At 45.2% G+C, this 19,632-nt stretch overlaps 1 protein-coding gene across 1 annotated transcript; it reads left to right on the top strand.

The window, feature by feature from the left end:
- Nucleotides 1–3,862: 3,862 nt before the first annotated feature.
- On the top strand, nt 3,863–19,422 carry SFT2D2 (SFT2 domain containing 2). Its single transcript, XM_068965765.1, has 8 exons — nt 3,863–3,963; nt 9,942–10,028; nt 10,279–10,364; nt 13,034–13,115; nt 15,432–15,467; nt 15,555–15,613; nt 17,515–17,544; nt 19,354–19,422. Exons 1-8 carry the CDS (start codon nt 3,901–3,903, stop codon nt 19,391–19,393), a joined length of 483 nt encoding a protein of 160 aa, XP_068821866.1. The 5' UTR covers nt 3,863–3,900; the 3' UTR covers nt 19,394–19,422.
- Nucleotides 19,423–19,632: the final 210 nt, after the last annotated feature.

Genomic DNA, 19,632 nt, shown 5'->3' with positions numbered 1-19,632 from the left:
CACTGGCGAAGCAGTCTTTGTCTGTACAGGTAGTGGCACAACCTAGGAACTTCACAGAATTCAGATGTTGCCTTTTGTTTCAAGGACACTGGCCAGAAAACATGGATAAGCAGCTCCCTGGGACCTGAGCAGTGTTAACCACGAGAATGGGGTGTCACCGTGTTGCGTGTGAGATCCCAAATAATCAGAGTGTCCTGTGTTCAACTCTAATGTATATGTGCATGTGTTTGTGGTTTTCAGGCTCCCTTGCCAGCCTGGGCTAAGGGCAGTCTATCCCTACCCAGTTGAAAGAGAAATACTAATCTTAGGCATGAGGTGAGATTACAAGTATGGTCTTTCTTATCAAAATCTCACTGACTCTGATGAATGCAGAGTGGAGGTGGAGGTGGAGGGCAGACAAGTGGGTCTCACTTTGCTAACAAAAATAGGCTTTCTCTGCTGAGTTACATAGCATGGCCATTTACGTGTCACCATATCTGCCAATCTGGCTGTTAAATTCACTGAATTGCAAAAGACAGAAGCAAAGTTTCTCATTCATTCATTCACTCACTCAATGTGAATTTACTGAGCACCTGTTTTGTGGGTCTTCTCTGGATTCAAGGAATAAAGAAATGAATGGCATTGTGAGAGTCTCACAATGTAGAGGAGACAGGCATGTAATAAAGGTAATACTGTGAGGTAAGTATTTACAGGTGTGCTTAAGGGGCTCCGGGAACACAGAGGAAAGAGCAACTGCTGTGTCGGTATGGCCTAGAGAAGGCTTCGGAGGATGAGGCAGAGTAATACTGGCTCCCATTAGTTGCTGACTGAATGCCCGCCATGTTCCAGGCCTTCTACATATACTGTCATGTTTACTGCCCACAGTAACTTGCAGAGGTGGTCATGTGTGTCCATTTTATGCGTGAGAAAGGTTAAGTAAATTGCTCAACGTTACACAGCTAGTAAGTGACGGTAAGATGTTTAACACCCACATCTTCCTAATTCCACTATGGATGGACTTTTCACTCTGTCCTTGTATTTGAAGAGTCTTGGAAGACGTGTAGGAATTTACTTGAGTGAAACAAGAGGATAAAGAGCATCCAGGCAAAAGCAATAGCATTTGTTATTGAAGATCTCAGGTGTAAACTAAAATTATAAAGCATAGCCTATCCATAAAGATGAAATCACATAAATGTGTAATTACAGCCATTTGACTGATTTGCATATGGTCCTGTGCAAATCCCTTTGCTTGGTTGATTTACAATACTTTCTAAAGGTCAAGTTCTTGGTAACATCTAAATTCTCTCCATTTAGACACAGCATTCCTACTCTTTCATGAATGTTCTCCTGTGTGTGTGTGTTTATGGTGGGGAAACAGGGTATAGGAAGATTCTCTAGTGGGTGCTCCTGGTACTCTCCCGTGGATTTCTTTTTTCTAAGCTTTTTTAAACTTGAAATTAGTTTTCCAGACATTTTCCAGCAAGCAGTTTGAGATGTGAGACCATGTTCTCTCTATGGCACCATCTGAAGGTAACATGGATTCTCCAACATAGAATCATTAGCACTGGAGTCTGGTTTCAGTACAACAAACCAAGGTGAAATGAAATATTTTCTGCCATATGGTGAGTAAGAAATGTCACAGCCATCAGTGATTTCAGGTCTCCAAATGTGAATGAAGGCTTCCAAAATGGAACACAATGCCTGCAATCCAGCAGATGCCATCAACCCCCAACACCCTCTCCCCCACCCCATACAGATTGCTGAGGAGCTGGGGGTGGGGGAATGCAAGAAGAAGCCATCTGGCACATCTGCCACCCCTTATGGTGAACAAGAAATTAAGAAGGTAAACAATCTAGAAACAGGATTTGGCCCCATATAGTTGGCAGCGGCGGCTGAGTGGATTTAGTCATGTCTGACTCTTTGTGACCCTATGGACTGTAGCCTGCCAGGCTCCTCTGTCCATGGGATTCTCCAGGCAAGAATACTGGAGTGGGTTGCCATGCCCACTCCAGGGGATCTTCCCAACCCAGGGATCAAACCGCATCTCTTCTGTCACCAGCATCCGTAGGCAATTTCTTTACCACTAGCGCCACCTGGGAAGCCCCCCAGATAGCTGTTGCTGCTGCTGCTGCTAAGTCGCTTCAGTCGTGTCCGACTCTGTGCGACCCCATAGATGGCAGCCCACCAGGCTCCCCCATCCCTGGGATTCTCCAGGCAAGAACACTGGAGTGGGTTGCCATTTCCTTCTCCAATGCATGAAAGTGAAAATGAAAGTGAAGTCGCTCAGTTGTGTCTGACTCTTAGCGACCCCATGGACTGCAGCCTATCATGCTCCTCCATCCATGGGAGTTTTCAGGCAAGAGTACTGGAGTGGGATGCCATTGCCTTAGGTACATGTAAAAGGAATGAATTCTGTGAGCTCAGAGGCTTGCATCTTCCCATACATAGAAGAACACTAAATTTCTCAGCTTGACATCTGGCTTTCCTTACTACTTAAAAATAATCTTTGCCTGACCCCTTTGTTATAAACGTGTATTAGCCAGACTCCCTTTCCTGCCTCCTCAGAACAGTTTTCTCAGGGTTACTGAGACACTATTTTCCAGGCTCAGTCTTCCAGGCTCAGAGTTGTTAATATTCCCACGGAATAAAATAACTCTCTACTTTCACGTTGAGACTAATTTTTTCAGTTCAGTTCAGTTCAGTCGCTCAGTCGTGTCTGACTCTTTGCAACCCCATGAATCGCAGCACGCCAGGCCTCCCTGTCCATCACCAACTCACGGAGTCCACCCAAACCCATGGCCATCGGGTCAGTGATGCCATCCAGCCATCTCATCCTCTATTGTCCCCTTCTCCTCCTGCCCCCAAGCCCTCCCAGCATCAGTCTTTTCCAATGAGTCAACTCTTCACATGAGGTGGCCAAAGTACTGAAGTTTCAGCTTTAGCATCAGTTCTTCCAATGAACACCCAGGACTGATCTCCTTTAGAATGGACTGGTTGGATCTCCTTGCAGTCCAAGGGACTCTCAAGAGTCTTCTCTAACACCACACTTCAAAAGCATCAATTCTTCAGTTTGGCGCTCAGCTTTCTTCACAGACCTACTTTCACATCCATACATGACCACTGGAAAAACCATAGCCTTGACTAGATGGACCTTTGTTGGCAAAGTAATGTCTCTGCTTTTGAATATGCTATCTAGGTTGGTCATAACTTTCTTTCCAAGGAGTAAGCGTCTTTTAATTTCATGGCTGCAGTCACCATCTAATATAGATTGCACTCCCTCAAGCAAATTCTACTCTTTTCTGCCAAAAGCAGTCTTCTGGATGCATTTCCAGTTGGAATTACAGTAGTGTTTTTGTTAACTTTTCCATAAAGCTTATTAAATTTACTCCAGTTGGCCTCAAGTGATTTTTAAACGTTTGTTTACACTGTAACTAGGACAAGAATGCAGATTCCTCACAGCATTTGTTTAAAAGCTTGCACCCACACCAGAGGGAGTGTGGGACACGGGAAGATGGGTTCCAGGCGTCAGTCTTGTTTCTGCAGTGCCTTTCACGTGCTAGGGACTCCGCGTTTGTCAACTGAACCTATGGAGGGCCCCCGGAACGGAGGGCTGCCTCTTGGAGTGTGTAATGCAGCGCTGGACGCAGAACCGCAACTTCTCCTAGCTCGGCAGAACTTAAATCCAGCTCTTCCTGCCCACCTCTCCTTCCCTGATCAAAATCAGCCGGAGAAAGAGGGCGGGGCGTAGGCGGGCTGTGGGCGGTGGCCTCGCTGGGCGCATGCGTGGGCCGGAGCCAGGTGGGCAGGTACCTGGGCGGGGCGCGCCGTGGTTGGCGGCGGCAGGGGCAGCACCCGGAAGAACCTGAGGCTTAGGCAGCGCAACAGGCGGCTGGAGGGGCAGCCGGGTGGACCCGTCTCGCCATGGACAAGCTGAAGAAGGTGCTGAGCGGGCAGGACACTGAGGATCGGGGCGGCCTGTCCGAGGTGAGTGCATCTTGGCGCCCCACCCTCCTGGTAGCACTCTCCTCCGCCCCGCGGCTGCTGCGCCCCTGCAGCGGTGGAAGTTCCGTCGGGGGCCTCGGAGAGCACCAAGCCCGCCCCCCAGCTCCGCCGGCTCTTGTTGCTGGCTGGCGAGAAAAGCATGCTGGACTTCTAGGGTTTCTTGGAAAGCAACTCTGGCTCTGCCCTTTTCTCCTCCCCCGCAGGCTCAAGACCTTCGCGTTCCCTTCACTTCCCACCCCAAGTGCCAGGGCCCAGGCACTCTGCATAGGGCAGTTGGCACCTGTTTACTTTTTTGTCCTTCACCCTTTCGACCTTCCGCACGCCCTCCCCCGACAGGAGGGCCACGCTGGAGCAAAACTTAGAAACATCTGCGAAAGGAAGGGCGGCCGTCGGCGGCCCCGTTCCTGCTGGCCAGGGAAGAGACTTTAGCGCCGAACTAGGCAGAGGCCTCTGAGAACCTGGCGGAGGGAGTCCTTGTATAGATTGCCTGGGCCAGGCTGTGGTGAGGGTCCCTGCTCGATGCCCACTGCGCGACGGGGCTTGTGGCCGCGCCCTGGTGCCCTCGGCTGCGTTATTGCTCGGTTTAAGTTGTGGGGTGTGACATGCCCACCCGACGTTTGTGTACACGGTTGCTTGTAAATTGTCTCCAGGAAAACCGTGAATTCCTGAAGCTTTGGGACCACATCTTGTTTTTCTGCTTGCACGTAGACGTCTTAGACTTCATAGACGCCCAAAACCTCTTGAGGCCGCCTGCTTGTATGTTTAGTTTGTTAGAAAGGTTTGGTCGAGCTGAAACGTGGACAATATTGCCCGCTATGTTCTAGAGCTACACAGTATGTTTATTGCCTATTTCTAATGCTTTGAGTTTTTGTTATTTTTTTTTCCCTTTGTAGATGACAAAATAACATTTCTCTTTATTCTTTTTTGTTTTCCATGGGCCTTGGTTTCCTCATTTGTAAAAAGAAGTACCTAAGTTTTTCCTCTGATTTTCATCAGTGTCTTTAGTTGTTATCTCAGCATGCTGCTTTCACTTGGTTTTGCAGTTGCTGATTTTATGTTGAGTGACCCTGATACCTCCACCCCTCCTTGAAATCTCAGAACCCTGAAATTTGCTGTCTGAATCTTCACCTTGAAGAAGTAACACTATAGATGTTGAGTGTTATAGGAATTGGGGTTTAAGATTTTTTGGACAGTTCAAAGCAGCCTCTGGCTTCTTTTAAATCCGTTGCCTTTATTAATTGGTCAGGGCTCAGAAGTAATTTCGTTAGTTCCTGTTCTTGATTTCTGTCTTCTAAAATGAACCCTTACACCCAACCTCAGACTAGGCCTAAGAAAATTTAGATGGTTGACAGTCATGCTTATCTTAAGTTTTATGCTGCACAGACTGTCAATAAGGTTTTAAAGCAGCTGGAGTTCAAAAGGGAGATGTTTTCTTTTCCTGAGAATTCTTGGGGGGAGAGTGGGAATTATGAAGTTATTTTGATTTAGAAAACCATCATGAAGTGGTAGACAGACCCTCAAGAGTGAATGATGGTAGTACAGATTGAAAATATAAATGCTGATTTTGTTTTTACCTAAAATAGTGAACGCCTATGTTGGATACAATGAAGGGCTTTAAAGAGTTGTAAGCTCAGGCATGTAAAGTGTTTTAGGAAGATGAGGTGCTTCTCTCTTGTTCTAAAACACTGCTGTCAGTTTCCTCTCTCTTGAATGTGAGATTTCTTATTACGTGCATCACTGTGTGGCACTTCCTGAGTCCCGAAGAGTCCCGACTCCCAGGAAGCATTTTGCATCTAGCTGAATCACTCTCAGGGTTGTTTTTGGCTTAGTTTTTACTTATTAGGTCCAGACCACCTTGAAAATGTTGGTCCTGACTTGTCTCACATTTCCTATGCTTTTAAGGTTTGAAGATGCTGGTGAAATTTCTGTGTTTGTGTGTGTGTGTGTGTGTGTGTGTTTGTGTGTGTGTGTGAAGTTAGACTCTGTGACCTTAAAGTCTCTTTCAGTTCAGTTCAGTCACTCGGTCGTGTCCGACTCTTTGCAACCCCATGAATCGCAGCACGCCAGGCCTCCCTGTCCATCACCAACTCAGGGAGTCCACCCAAACCCATGGCCATCGGGTCAGTGATGCCATCCAGCCATCTCATCCTCTGTTGTCCCCTTCTCCTCCTGCCCCCAATCCCTCCCAGCATCAGAGTCTTTTCCAATGAGTCAGCTCTTTGCATCAGGTGGCCAAAGTATTGGAGTTTCAGCTTCAGCATCAGTCCTTCCAATGAACACCCAGGACTGATCTCCTTTAGAATGGACTGGTTGGATCTCCTTGCAGTCCAAGGGACTCTCAAGAGTCTTCTCCAACACCACAGTTCAAAAGCATCAGTTCTTCGGCGCTCAGCTTTCTTTATAGTCCAGCTCTCCCATCCATACATGACTACTGGAAAAACCATAGCCTTGACTAGATGGACCTTTTTTGGCAAAGTAATGTCTCTGCTTTTGAATATGCTATCTAGGTTGGTCATAACTTTCTTTCCAAGGAGCAAGCGTCTTTTAATTTCATGGCTGCAGTCACCATCTGCAGTGATTTTGGAGCCCAGAATAATAAAGTCAGCCGCTGTGTCCACTGTCTCCCCATCTATTTCCCATGAAGTGATGGGACCAGATGCCATGATCTTCGGTTTTTGAATGTTGAGCTTTAAGCCAACTTTTTCACTCTCCTCTTTCACTTTCATCAAGAGGCTCTTCATTTCTTCACTTTCTGCCATAAGGGTGATGTCATCTATGTATCTGAGGTTATTGATATTTCTCCCGGCAATCTTGATTCCATCTTGTGCTTCCTCTAGCCCAGCATTTCTTATGATGTACTCTGCATATAAGTTAAATAAGCAGGGTGACAATATAAAGCCTTGACGTACTCCTTTTCCAATTTGGAACTACTCTGTTGTTCAATGTTCAGTTCTAACTGTTGCTTCCTGACCTGCATGCAGGTTTCTCAAGAGTTTACGTTCAATCATAAAAGCTGTCAGATGTCACCAGAAATGAGTGCTTTAAAAAAATGTCATTCTTTTAGTGCAAACAATAGAAGTATGATTAGTTCTGTTTCTCCTACGCATGAAACTGCAGAATTATAAAACTTGCCTGGTAATGTCTAGTCACAGATGGCTTCTTGATGAGTTTTCTAACTGATAACCTGGTCTTCACAAATCCAACTTCAACCTTTATTTTCTGTGGGCTTTCTGAAAATAGAGGTTTTGTGTTTTCTTTACAGGATTGTAGGGACAAGGAAGGTCTGAATGGTACCTGGTTTGAAAGCACAGGAATGAAGCAGTGTTCCTTTCTCACTTTCTTCTGGTTACCAATCCTGTTTTCCTGAATGATTCTCAGTTTTTCTTATTTTGGCAAGAGCTCCTCTTCTCTCCACATCCTAGAGTCAAAGGGACCTTTGTGCATAACTACGTCAGAAGCCTGGGAGCTGTTGGCCTACAGCTTCTATCCAGGTGCTATTCCAACTACTCTAATTTCCAAAAAGTGCACTAGCAGTTTCTAGAAACCGTGAATTGAGGGAGTTATTTTGTATCCACACGATTGATCTTCACAAACTGACAAAAAGAAGTGTTTCATTTTCGCTGGGTCTAGTTCGAAGTGGAGCAACAGCAACAGCTTCCTCTGGCCTGTGACCAAGCATGGGTGTGAAAGAACTTGTCATTACATGGATGAAAAATTATGGCCCTCTCCCCTGTTTTGGCAAATAGGGTGACGTTTGGATGGTAGTCAGCCTGAGAGACGTGTAGAACAAACGTATTGCTTTCCTTTCCGAAGGCAGAAACCAGAACTACTTCCTATAACAAATGATTTTAATTTTTGCAAGAGCTGGCATCTCATCATCCTTTTGAGACTATTTTGTACTTAAAATGCCAAGGCCATATTAGATTGATATTTTGTGGCTTATCTTCTTTAAAAAACAGATGACTCTTAAAATGTCTCTGTAGATGCCAAGCAATCCTATCCAGTCTCGCTGCTGCTGCTGCTAAGTCGCTTCAGTCGTGTCCGACTCTGTGTGGCCCCAGAGACAGCAGCCCACGAGGCTCCCCCGTCCCTGGGATTCTCCAGGCAAGAACACTGGAGTGGGTTGCCATTTCCTTCAATGCATGAAAGTGAAAAGTGAAAGTGAAGTTGCTCAGTCGTGTCCGACTCTTCGTGGCCCCGTGGACTGCAGCCCACCAGGTGCCTCCACCCATGGGATTTTCCAGGCAAGGGTTCTGGAGTGGGGTGCCATCGCCTTCTCCTCCAATCTCGCTACCACACTTTTTTTTTTTTCTCATGTAGCTCTGTTCCTTTTTCCACCTTGACAAGCACCTTCGTTGGTGCTTGCATGAGTAGCAAGAGTGGTAGCTTTTGATTTTTTCCCTCTGTCCTTGGTAGGAGGTTGACAAAGGGTCTAACCCGATTTTCTGGGATGCCAGTAAAGCCTGGTAACAGACCATCACAAGGCTCATTTCGGGGGAGAGTGTGGAATCAGGTGGCTCTGCTGTCAGCTCTGGACTCCCTGCTCCCCTTGCACGTCACCATCTCTGATGGTGCCATTTGTACATTCTGTGGCCATGTGTGTCTGCAGGTGCTGTTTATGTGTTTGTATACACATGTGTGTGTGTGTGTGTGTGTGAGGGGTTTTCAGTGTCATGAGCCCACTTTCAATATGTGTGGATAGATGGGACAGGAGAGCCTCTTTTGATAAGCTGCCCTAAATACTTTTCTTGTGAGTGGAGAGGAAGCTGTGCTGTAGCAAAGCTGGCCATGCCTGGTGGAGCCTCTGGTCCTGTTCTTCTGGCTTCTGGTTTGACAGGAAGTTTGGAGACAGGGTTGAGAACAGGCTGCTAAGCTGGGAGCAGTCAAGGCGGTGCCCATCTAGTGACTTTCGCAGCCTCTATCACACTACCTTCTTCCATTAGCTGAGGGGATGTGGAGTCTGTAAGCTCTTACCACATGGCCTGTTGGAGACTGTGCTGTCCACTTGAGGTGAGGCCTGAGTGAATGAATATACGTGGGGCCTGGCTGCCCTGCCTCAGCTGGGCTGGAGGAAAGGCCTTTGGTCTCCCTGGCAGCTATCTGTGTAGCTTGGAACAGCTGTGGCCAGTGCATGAGGTGAACAGGCCTCATGTCTCTGGTGCAGACACCTGACTGTCATCTTTGACATGGGGAAAAATAGCCTCAAGAGCTACTCATAGGCTCCCTTGTTTTAGCAGAGTTTTTCTGTAAATCTTGGCCCCTTCTGAACTTTGCTGTTGGGAAGGATCAATCGTGGTGGCAGAGAGGGATGAGTAAGACAGTCATTAATTAACTAGGATCCGTCTCACATGAGGGTGGCTTGGCTGATGCCAGCACCTTGAAGAACAGTTTTTACTAAGGGTGAATAGACTTGGATAAGAATCCTGATTAGGATGAGAGTCAGACTCCTCCTGGGTCCTGGAAGGGCCAGCAAAAGCAGTGAGTGGCAAAACTTGACTGGTTGAATTAGGAGATGGTGCCCCATGGACCCCACTGCCTGAGTGCCCCCCCGTCTCTTCCCCTTTTCTGGGCCTCTGCAGGCAGAGCTCATGCCTTTCCGGGTGTCCTCATCTTGTTTGGGCTGCCATAAGGGCTCAGGCTACTCTAGGATCTTCTGCAGCCTTGCCTTTCTGTTTGTGAAGGGCACTGTGCTTAAGGCAGAGAGTTTTCACCTCTGCAGATATTCAGGCAGAAGTTGGTAGCCTCTAATTAGCTCCAGGAGACGAGTTTCATGGGACGGATAAGGAGCTGGATTCAGTGACTCATGAGGGCTGTTGTAGACATGACCAATTAGGAGTCCGTGTTCCTGCCTTCCTCAGTACAAAGTGTAAATTTAATTATGTGTATCCTTTGTTTTGGTGATTAAATATGCATACACATGTATGTAATTAATTTTTTTATTTTTTTTTAAACTATTTTAGGTTGTTGAGGCAACTTCATTAAGCTCGGGCACCAGAATAAAAGGCTTCATTGCCTGTTTTGCTGCAGGAATTCTCTGCTCACTTCTGGTAAGACCTCTCTCCCCTCCTCCAGTCTTTCCCCCTGCCTTTCTTCTCTCCTCTTTCTACTTTCATCAACCTCCTTTTCTCTTTTGTTTTTCACTGAAATGCATGGATAAGAGGAGGGGGAGGTAGGTAACAGAGGTGGAGAGGGAGCTGAGGGGTGCGGGGAGGGAACAGGTTCCTCTGTGAACTCCTGGTTCTGTGGCTGTGGAGAAGGGGTTCCTCCTGTGCAAATGCTCTGTGCCTTGTCTTACAGGGAACTCTCTTGCTCTGGGTGCCCAGGAAGGGACTATATCTCTTCGCAGTGTTTTATACCTTTGGTAACATCGCATCTCTTGGGAGGTAACAGTTTTGTTTTTTTTTTTAAATCTAACCTTAGCCAATTGTTAGATGGGGAGATGGATGTCGATTGTGTTTAGAGGGAGGTGAAGGAGGATGCTTCAGTAATTATAAGGATTTGGAGAGTAACGAAGTTGTTAAAACACATCACTTTTATATCCTACCACTTCTATAGATACACACGTGTATTTTTAACTTCAGCATGTATTTACATCTTAGTTCATCTTTGAAGTACCCCGGGGAGGAGGCAAGATCCACTTGTAAAAATTGCCACTGTAATTTTACATGGCGCGGAGCAGTTGAATGACTTCTTCGGGATTTACAACTCCACCGTCTCCAACACCACCTTCTCCATTGCTCTAGTCTTACTGCTCTGCCCCTCGCTGAGTGACTTACGTGCTCCCACCTTGTGCTGGGCTCAGAGGATCCTCACTGGTTGGCCAGGCAGACAGACATACAGGATATGGAGAGAGTGATGCCTGGGAGAGGGGCAGGCGGGCTGAGCTGATCTGACTCGATTTTGGGAGCCAAGAGGACTTTCTGTGGAGAAGGTGCTCTTTGAGCTGCTCGGAGCGCTGGCATCTATCACTGCTCCTCTGAAGACTGTGTGAGCTTCCTGTTGGGCTTCCCTGCCTCTTTTATGGACGCCTCTCCAGGCCATTTTCCACAGAACTGTGGAGTCACTCATTTTGTAGCCCAACTTACCCCCTTAGTGGGCCCCCATTCCCTTTCAACAGGTGAAGTCCAAACCCCTCAGCATGCATGTGGGACAGACCCAGCCCTCCTCCTCAACCAGGCTCAACTTGCATTTCCCCCGAATGTTTTTGTTCTTTGCTGGAACTGTTTCTCTGCCTGGGGTCCTGGCCCATGTGCGCCCCCTATTTGATGGGTACATGCTTATTTGTCAATACCCGACTCAAAAGTCACCTCTTCTATGAAACTTCTCTTAATTCCATTTTCCCCTTCAGAATCACTGACCTCCTCCTTTAAAATGGGCTCTGTCTATCCCACATATATTTATGTGACAACACAGATAGCATTTTATTACACTGACTTGTTGCAGGTGTGTAAACCACTTGACAAGGGCTGCACTTCTGTCTTATTTGTCTCTACATGTCCCCCAATTTAGGTCTTTTTCTGGCTGGAAATGTTAACCAAATGATTAAGTATAATGCACTGGACACCTTCGTGAAGCTTCATTTATTAATTCTTATGAAAGTATAATGCTGGACCTTGGAGATGTCTAATCTTGCTCTAAAGCTCTCTCAAAGACTAACTTTTGGGGAGTTTTGCTTTGGGTAGGCACTGTAGGTTATAATGTAGAGTCTAGATTGAACAGAATTATATAGATGTGTTAGTCCAAAAGAACTGTTTAACAGATCCTAATGGAACTGACCCTTCATGGCATTGCTTGGGGAGATAATAAGGGGAGTGAATTATTTCAGCGTGTGTCTAGGAGTCTGTGACTTTACCTGTAATCTTTTATATTTTTGTGTATGTACTGCATTCAATTTTGAAAGCTACCTTTGGCTCTTGCTTCTTGTTCAGTGTAGGCTAAGAGTGCACTTAGCTCAAACACTCGATCTGGCAGCCTTGAATTCAAGTGGAAGCTTAATGGCACTTCAAAGAGAAGTAGATTTATTTAGCTTTCTTTTTTTTATAGAACACTTAGTAGCTCATGTTATCTACTGGTTGGCTTGTGTTAAACACGACTATAACCAGCTACTCCTAGAGCGATGCTTCTTGTGGCATTTCTGTCAGAGGAGTTGGGAAGTGTGACTTACAGCTGGCCCTGGCTCTTACTTTGTTAGGCATGTCTGATTCATTTGTGTTTACTCTTTCTTATTAGCCACTCTCAAATTTCATCCCTGCAGAAGACATGCTGAACCTATCCTTTGGAGCTTGGTAATCCAATAGATTGGAGAAGGCCATGGCACCCCACTGCATGTGGGCTGGAATGCTAGCTTGTTTAAGTGTCTAGCTGTGTGATCTTGGATAAGTAAATTAACCTTTCTGAACTTGATTTTCTCAAATCCAAAATAAGTGTAATAATACCTAACTGCCAGAGTAGTTGAGAGGATGAAATGGAATCATGTATGTGATATCTAGCATTTAGCAAATAGTCCACACATCATGGATGCTACTACTATCATCATTAGAATTACTCTCTGGAGATTATGAAAGAAAATGGAATTCTCTACTTATAAACTACCTAAGCCTGTAAGATATGTTTTTTCTTTTTTCAATTACCTGAGTCTTTTTGTCTCCATGGGTAGGTTGTTAAGCAGGCCAAGGTAGCACCTGTAAGAGAGGGGTCGTCTAGCCTAGTGGTTTTGGGGGTAGTTCTGGAGTCAGGCCTACATGCATCTGCAGCCTCCCTCTACCATTTTCCAGTTGGATGGCCTTGGATAAGTAACAAGTACTTCTGGATTTAAGTTTCTTCATCTGCAAAATAAGTATGGTAACTGTTCTGTGATCATTTCATAAATTGTTAATGGACTGAGTAAGAATAAGGCACAAAGGCCCTGAGCACAGTGCCTGGCTCCAAGTGTTGGTCACTGTTCCTGCTCGCATTGCCACAGGTGAGCTGGAGCAGGTGATGAGGAGGCACCTTGGTGTCCCCAGTGTGGTTTTGTTCTGGTCTGAATGGCTTGTCTGTGTTTGCTTCTTAGCACTGTCTTCCTCATGGGACCAATGACACAGCTGAAGCGAATGTTTGAGCCTACGCGTTTGATTGCAACTATCATGGTGCTGGTAAGGTCTGCCTGTCAGGTAACGGAAGTTACCTGTTTAAAATAGGAGTTTTTGTTTCTGCTGTTTGGAGGTTTTTTCCTCTTAAATCTATAGACTTCTACCCTTTTCTCTTTCATCTTCACTTACAACTCACTGTCTGCACCCACTGTGGCAGAAGAGGGGATCCTTTTTAAAAATTTATTTTTATTTATTTATTTGGCTGTGCTGGGTCTTAGTTGTGGGATACAGGATCTAGTTCCCCCATCAGGGATTGAACCTGGGCCCCTTGCAATGAGGGTGAGGAGTCTTAACCACAGGACTACCAGAGAAGTCCCAGGAGCATTCTTTATCTAATATTTTTCTCTTCCCTCTGACTTGTGTTTTAGTTGGTATTAAGGTATTGCCAACTGGAGCATTCTTAATCTAATAATTTTTCTCTTCCCTCTGACTTGTGTTTTAGTTGGTATTAAGGTATTGCCAACTGGAGCATTCTTTATCTAATAAATTTTTCTCTTCCCTCTGACTTGTGTTTTAGTTGGTATTAAGGTATTGCCAGTTCTATAAAGACCTCCCAGAAGGTGTTGCTTGTCAGTTTAGCAAAACTCATGTGGTAATGGGCTTCCCAGGCGGTGCTTGGAGTAAAGAACCTGCCTGCCATTGCAGGAGACATGAGATGTGAGTTTGATCCCTGGGTTGGGAAGATCCCCTGGAGTAGGTCATGGCAACCCACTCCAGTATTCTTACCTGGAGAATCCCATGGACAGAGGAGCCTGGTGGGCAACAGCCCATAGAGTCACAAAGAGTTGGACGTGACTGAAGCGACATAGCGTGCATGCAGGCATGTGGTAATGAGAGCTGTGACATCCTTCTGGTAACAGGTGATGCCACATACAAGCAGAGCTTGGAGGGCATTCTTCAGGCACACAGGGTTCATTCTCTAGAGTGGATATCCAGTTTAACATGGTCTCTTTTTCTCCTTGTCATTATCTGACTTTGGAATCCTGTTTGTTTTTATCAGTTTTCCTGCGGTGGGTCTGGTCTCCCTCTGGCTCAGCACCCCTGTTCCCTACTGGTCACCACAGTGCCTTAAGTCTTGTCCTGTCTTTCTGTCCCTAATGGGGAATGCCTCTCTCTTCCTTGGCCATTTCATTCCCTTGGGCCATCCCATCATTCCAGACCATATTCTCTGGACTTCTGTTATAATTATCATATTACAGTATTGTAACTTGGATCCATATACTTCTGTTTTTAGTTTTGTGTACATCTCATTTGTTCAGATAGGTAAAAGTCCATTGCAACTATCTTGTGTTCTTTCAGGGCATCGGGTACAATGCTGGACACCAGTTTATTTCCATCATATTTATTGAGCAATTACTGATACAGCAGGATAGAGAGGACAAGCGTGACTGACAGCTGGATTAATTGTTCTTGGCCAGCCCTGGAAGTAGATGAGCTGAAGAAGTCTCTTGCAGAAAGAACTTTCTAAGAAAGGATGCAGGGGTGTCCAGGGGTTAGGACTTTGTGATTTCACTCTCGTGGCTTGAGTGCAGTCCCTGGTCAGGGAACTAAGATCCCACAAGCTGTGTGGCGCAGCCAGGAAAAAAGAATAGAAAGGACTCGGGGAAAGTGTTCGGTGTAAATAGATACAAACAGATAACTGACTCATGGGCTCTGAGAGTGACATCTCATGTTAACCTTTGTCCTTGCATGCCCTTTCTACTCCAGTGACTATAAAGAAGTGTGCGTTAAACCTACTTTGGCACATTTGAATGGAAAGATGGATGGATGGGTAGACCAGAAATGTGCTTGTATTTGCTGGGCAGAGATTTTGAGAAAGTTTGAAAGTAGAAGAGGATCCTCCTTCTCTTTTTAATCTACACGAATCGTTATTGACAGTTTCATTTGAACTCTTCTGCCAAAACATGGATTCTGAGGTAGCTTGAAGTGAAGTGAAGTGAAGTCGCTCAGTTGTGTCCGACTCTTTGCGATCCCGTGGACTGTAGGCTACCAGGCTTCTCCATCCATGGGATTCTCCATGCAAGAATACTGGAGTGGGTTGCCATTTCCTTCTCCAAGGGATCTTCCCAACCCAGGGATCGAACCCGGGTCTCTCGCATTGGAGGCAGACGCTTTAACCTCTGAGCCACCAGGGAAGTCCTATGAGGTAGCTTAGATGCTTTGAAATAATGGATGCATTTGGTTGTTGTGATAATCAGAGAATCTGATTATTGCAGTTTGATGTGCTGTTGTAAGTTTGTCAAGAATGATGTCTTTCCAGCTCTTCCCCCGCTGCTGTCATTGTCACTATATTAATTAACGTTTCCATTCTCTCTTCAGTTATGTTTTGCACTTACCCTGTGTTCTGCCTTTTGGGTAAGTGTTGCTTTTAATTTTCCTTAACCTTTTTGGTGTGTGCCTCTTGTCATGCACATTCTTGTAACCGTATCATTTTTCTTCTAGTGGCACAACAAAGGGCTTGCTCTCATCTTCTGCATTTTGCAGTCTCTGGCCCTGACGTGGTAAGTAACCTTTTCAGCCGTCCCCTCCCACATCAGTCTCTGACTAACGCAGCTGAAGGAGATAAAATCCCACATGATTTGGGTAGGAGGATTAGGAAAACAGAAGCTTTTCAATTTAAAAATCCTTAATGATGCAAGTCAAGTACACTGTAGAGCCAAAACCTGTCAACTCAGCCCACTGCCAATAGGTGGCATTAGTGGTTTTGAGTGGTCATGGGAGGCTATTTGCCCACTGCGGCAGTTTTGCTGGGCTCAGGGTTGGTTTTGAGATGTTGCTAACATTATTCAACCATTCATGTCCAGTAAGGACAAGGACAATGAAGTGTTGTCGGGGCTGGTCAAAAGAGGCTGTGAGTCAAATAGACGTTAAAGAGAAGGGAAACTGGCAAAAAAAAATCATGAGTGGTATATTTACGGTTGGATGAATCATTTAACAGAAGGACAGAAAGTGTCACTGTCCAGGAACAGTGACTGATGAAATGGAAAACCTTGTGGCTGTGGGCTGTAGCACGACCAGAGAATGGTGGCCCAGAGCCCAAGCATAGAGAAAGGACCACAGGAGACACTATCACTCAAAACCAAGGATGGTGCTGTAGGTTCATGGCCATTTCACACCTGCCCAGGGACGAATGGAGACAACAGCTCCTGAGACATTTCCTTAATATGTCCACAGTTTATCAAAGGATGATAGCGGCGAGGACAGTTTCATAAAAACATAACTAGATCTACTGTGGGAAAAAAATGTTGGCTCTAATGCAAAGAAAGGAGGACTGAAAGTTTTAAAACTTCCAGGGATCAAGTGTCATCTTATTTGATAGAACTCAGTCTTGAGACTGCATGCTTAACATCCATTCTTCCTTTTAGTAATTTGGACTTTTGAATAAATGTACTTTCAAAAGTCCCTTTGGAATTTATTCTGTTCCAAGTAAGTGAGCTTCTGTACATAGTGAGTGTTAGAATCAGAGAAGGATGGCCTGATTTTAATATGACATGTACAGTGTGTTATGTATTGAAAGGGCCTGGTATAATGGCTTATGTTTATATTTTGGTTTTCTTCTGGAGGCAGAAATCAGTCCTCACATGCACATGCCTTTCTTTGCTTATCGACTGATTATGAAGCCAGTTTTGAAAAGTTTGGCATTCATATGGGCAGAAGCAAATGGCCCTGTTACAACGCTGATGTGTTCCAACTATATATGCCTTCTTAGGGCTGATTGACTTCCAGCCTGCCTGACACCCAGGCCTGGTCTTTTAGGGTGTGGCCAGCTTCTTCCCTGTGTGGTTCCCTCCTGAGGAAGGGGCTGAGTTAACTGAGACCACCAGGAAATCTGTGGGCTTGGGTTCTTAAAGAATCATAGTTAAAAAAAAAAAAAAGAATCATAGCTGCTTATACTTTCATCCATAGAGCAGTTGGTAGTGTGTTTCCCCACCTTTACCTATTCTCTTTTCACTTCTTTTGTAATTAATAGGCACAGAGCAGAAAATTTATCCCAGTTGGGTAGAAGGTACATTCTGTTGAGGATTTGTAAAAGATTAGGGGACAACTGATCTGGATCTTATTTAGTGTTCTTTAAGAATAGGGCTTCTAGGATATCTGGAATCTGTGTGTTGTGGTTGATGTTGCTGGCTCATTTGGTTAAAGATTAACCCTGTGAGGCTGAGGTGACAGTTATCACCACATGGGCCTTTTGCCCTCCAACTTTGATTACAGATGATACTTGCTTCCCTGTTATACACATGACACAGTGTGTGTGTGTGTGTGCTTGTGTGTGTGTATGTGTGTATAGGTGTGTGTGTGTTCATGCACCCTTCACATAATGCAGATGCTCAGAAGCCCAGTTCACTGTGTAACCTTCCACTCACTTCATCTGACCAGATCGTTTGTTTGTTTTTCTTTGTAGGTACAGTCTTTCCTACATACCATTTGCACGGTAAGACTGACTCTCCTTAGGACTGTAACATCAGTTATTTGGGGATGAGGATATGTTTGCATAGGTCCTTTTAGTTTAGGGTGGTTTTATAGAGCTCATGCTATTATATGTTTACCAAAAATCCTTGAGGCAAATAGGCAGATGTTATACATCTGTTTTATGATTTTATACATTTGTAAGCTCATCCCCAGCCCCGCCTCTAATACAGCCAGTGATGGTCATTGACCCAGGTCTACTAATTCCTGATGCTGGGAACATTCCGCTGAGATAGATAGATAGATAGATAGATTCCTTATCACTTTTTTAACCTGTAGCTTTGTGGATATTTTCTTAAAGGTGATTATCACCTGAATGATCACTGAGCAAAGCATGGAAGGTTCATGCTTGTTTTCTTGCTCTATCCCACTGATGGAACATTTCAGAAAAGAATTGATAAAGGGAAGTAAGCAGGGCCAGAACCCTGGAGGACTGCAGTTTCCTAATTGGCAGTGTGACCTTGGGCAACTCACTTGACCCCACCTTGGCCTGAAAGGACTCATGATAACTAAGAATAGTTTCACCCCTTCTCACTCTGAGCTTCTGACCGCAAGACCTCCTAAAATTAGCACTTTCAGTGATCTCTATCTCTGACCCTGTTCTCATGTCACTCTTTAATGTCCATTCTTTTATAACCTGTTAACTAAAAAGGGGCTTTTCCTTAACTGTGTTATGAGATGAGAAGTGTGGGAGAGCTGGGAATGAGGAAGAACAGGCTGAAGTTTCATCGCCTTCCAAGCCTCTGTCTGACAGTGACCAGAAGATGCTGGGGAGTGACTGATTAGACAGGGAGGTAACCAGCTCACTGTGTTAAAGGCTGTGTGGATAGACTTTCCAGGGCCTTTAATATGTTGTGTATATTGTGAGCTGCCATGAGGGATCTTACTTGGTCATAAAACAGTTTTTTGTGGATCTGCTGGGACTTCAGTGTGGAGCATACCTTAAGAAATGCAGTCCTAGAATTATCTTGATAGTAAAGTACGGTGTCTGTTCATGTGAATGCATTCTCTCATGCTCCCTCCCTCAGGTGACTCTAGCGTCCTTAGCACAAGTGCAGCTGAGAACCCAGAGAACAGAGCTTGGGTCGGAAGTCTTAGATGTGGAGGTGGGGTGGGCATGCCTGCTTGGAGATCATAGTGATTTGCTGAGCCCCCACTCTTTTCTGGCATGCTCTGCACTGAATTCCAAGGAGTCAGTGCCCGAGTTAGGGCTCATACAGCGGGGTCACAAGCGCTCAGTCCTCATGGAGAGCTCCATGTGCTAGGGAACTGCACGCTGTCTCTTAACAAGTTTCTGCCATCTACTTAGAAGGAAGAAAGGCCCTAGTGCCTATTTCATTTAATGGTTTTAGTGCATTCTGTGCTTCTGGTTGATATTAAAGTACACAGTCCTGACTAATTTTTTGGTTTCAGAAAATTTCTGCTTTCTTCCTATTTTTTCCTCCGATTGTCAAGATAGCTATTGTTTATTAAATACCTCCTCTGTTCAGTGCATTAATCCCCAAACTGGTCAGTAGGATTGGTGGGAACATGCCCTTTTACAGATGAGGAATTTGAAATTCAAATAAGGCAAGTAACTTGCCCAGTAACATTGCTAATAGATGTTGAAGCTGAAGTTGATGCCAGGTAGGTCTGACCTCATAGTCTAGGTGCTTCCTGCTCCGCAGCATGCTACTCTGAGTGTCCAGGAAATCTCAAGGAGGGCCTTTACCATTTCCAGGAAGCTTTGGGGTGATGATCTCCTGTTTTTCTTTGTGTTTTTTTTTTCTCCCAGGGACGCTGTAAAGAAGTGTTTTACTGTGTGTCTTGCATAACACACAGCCACGTTTGCAAAGCTCTGGAAAACACCATGGATGGATATGGGTGGACCGTGTTGTAAATATCTTCTAAACCTCTATCTCACAGACATGTGCCTTTGATCTTGCAAGCAACACGTGGCTTGCATTTTGAACCTTTGAGGATTGCTTTTGGAGGCAACTGTGTGTTCCCAAACCCAAATGTCTGCCGCATGATACAAGAAATGGGTTCTATATCTGACAGAGTGGAATCTTCC

This window comes from Capricornis sumatraensis, chromosome 2, assembly GCF_032405125.1.
Source record: "Capricornis sumatraensis isolate serow.1 chromosome 2, serow.2, whole genome shotgun sequence".
Classification (NCBI taxonomy): domain Eukaryota; kingdom Metazoa; phylum Chordata; class Mammalia; order Artiodactyla; family Bovidae; genus Capricornis; species Capricornis sumatraensis.
The sequence above is the reverse complement of the archived record's forward strand: the minus strand, read 5'-3'. Positions and strand labels throughout refer to the sequence as shown.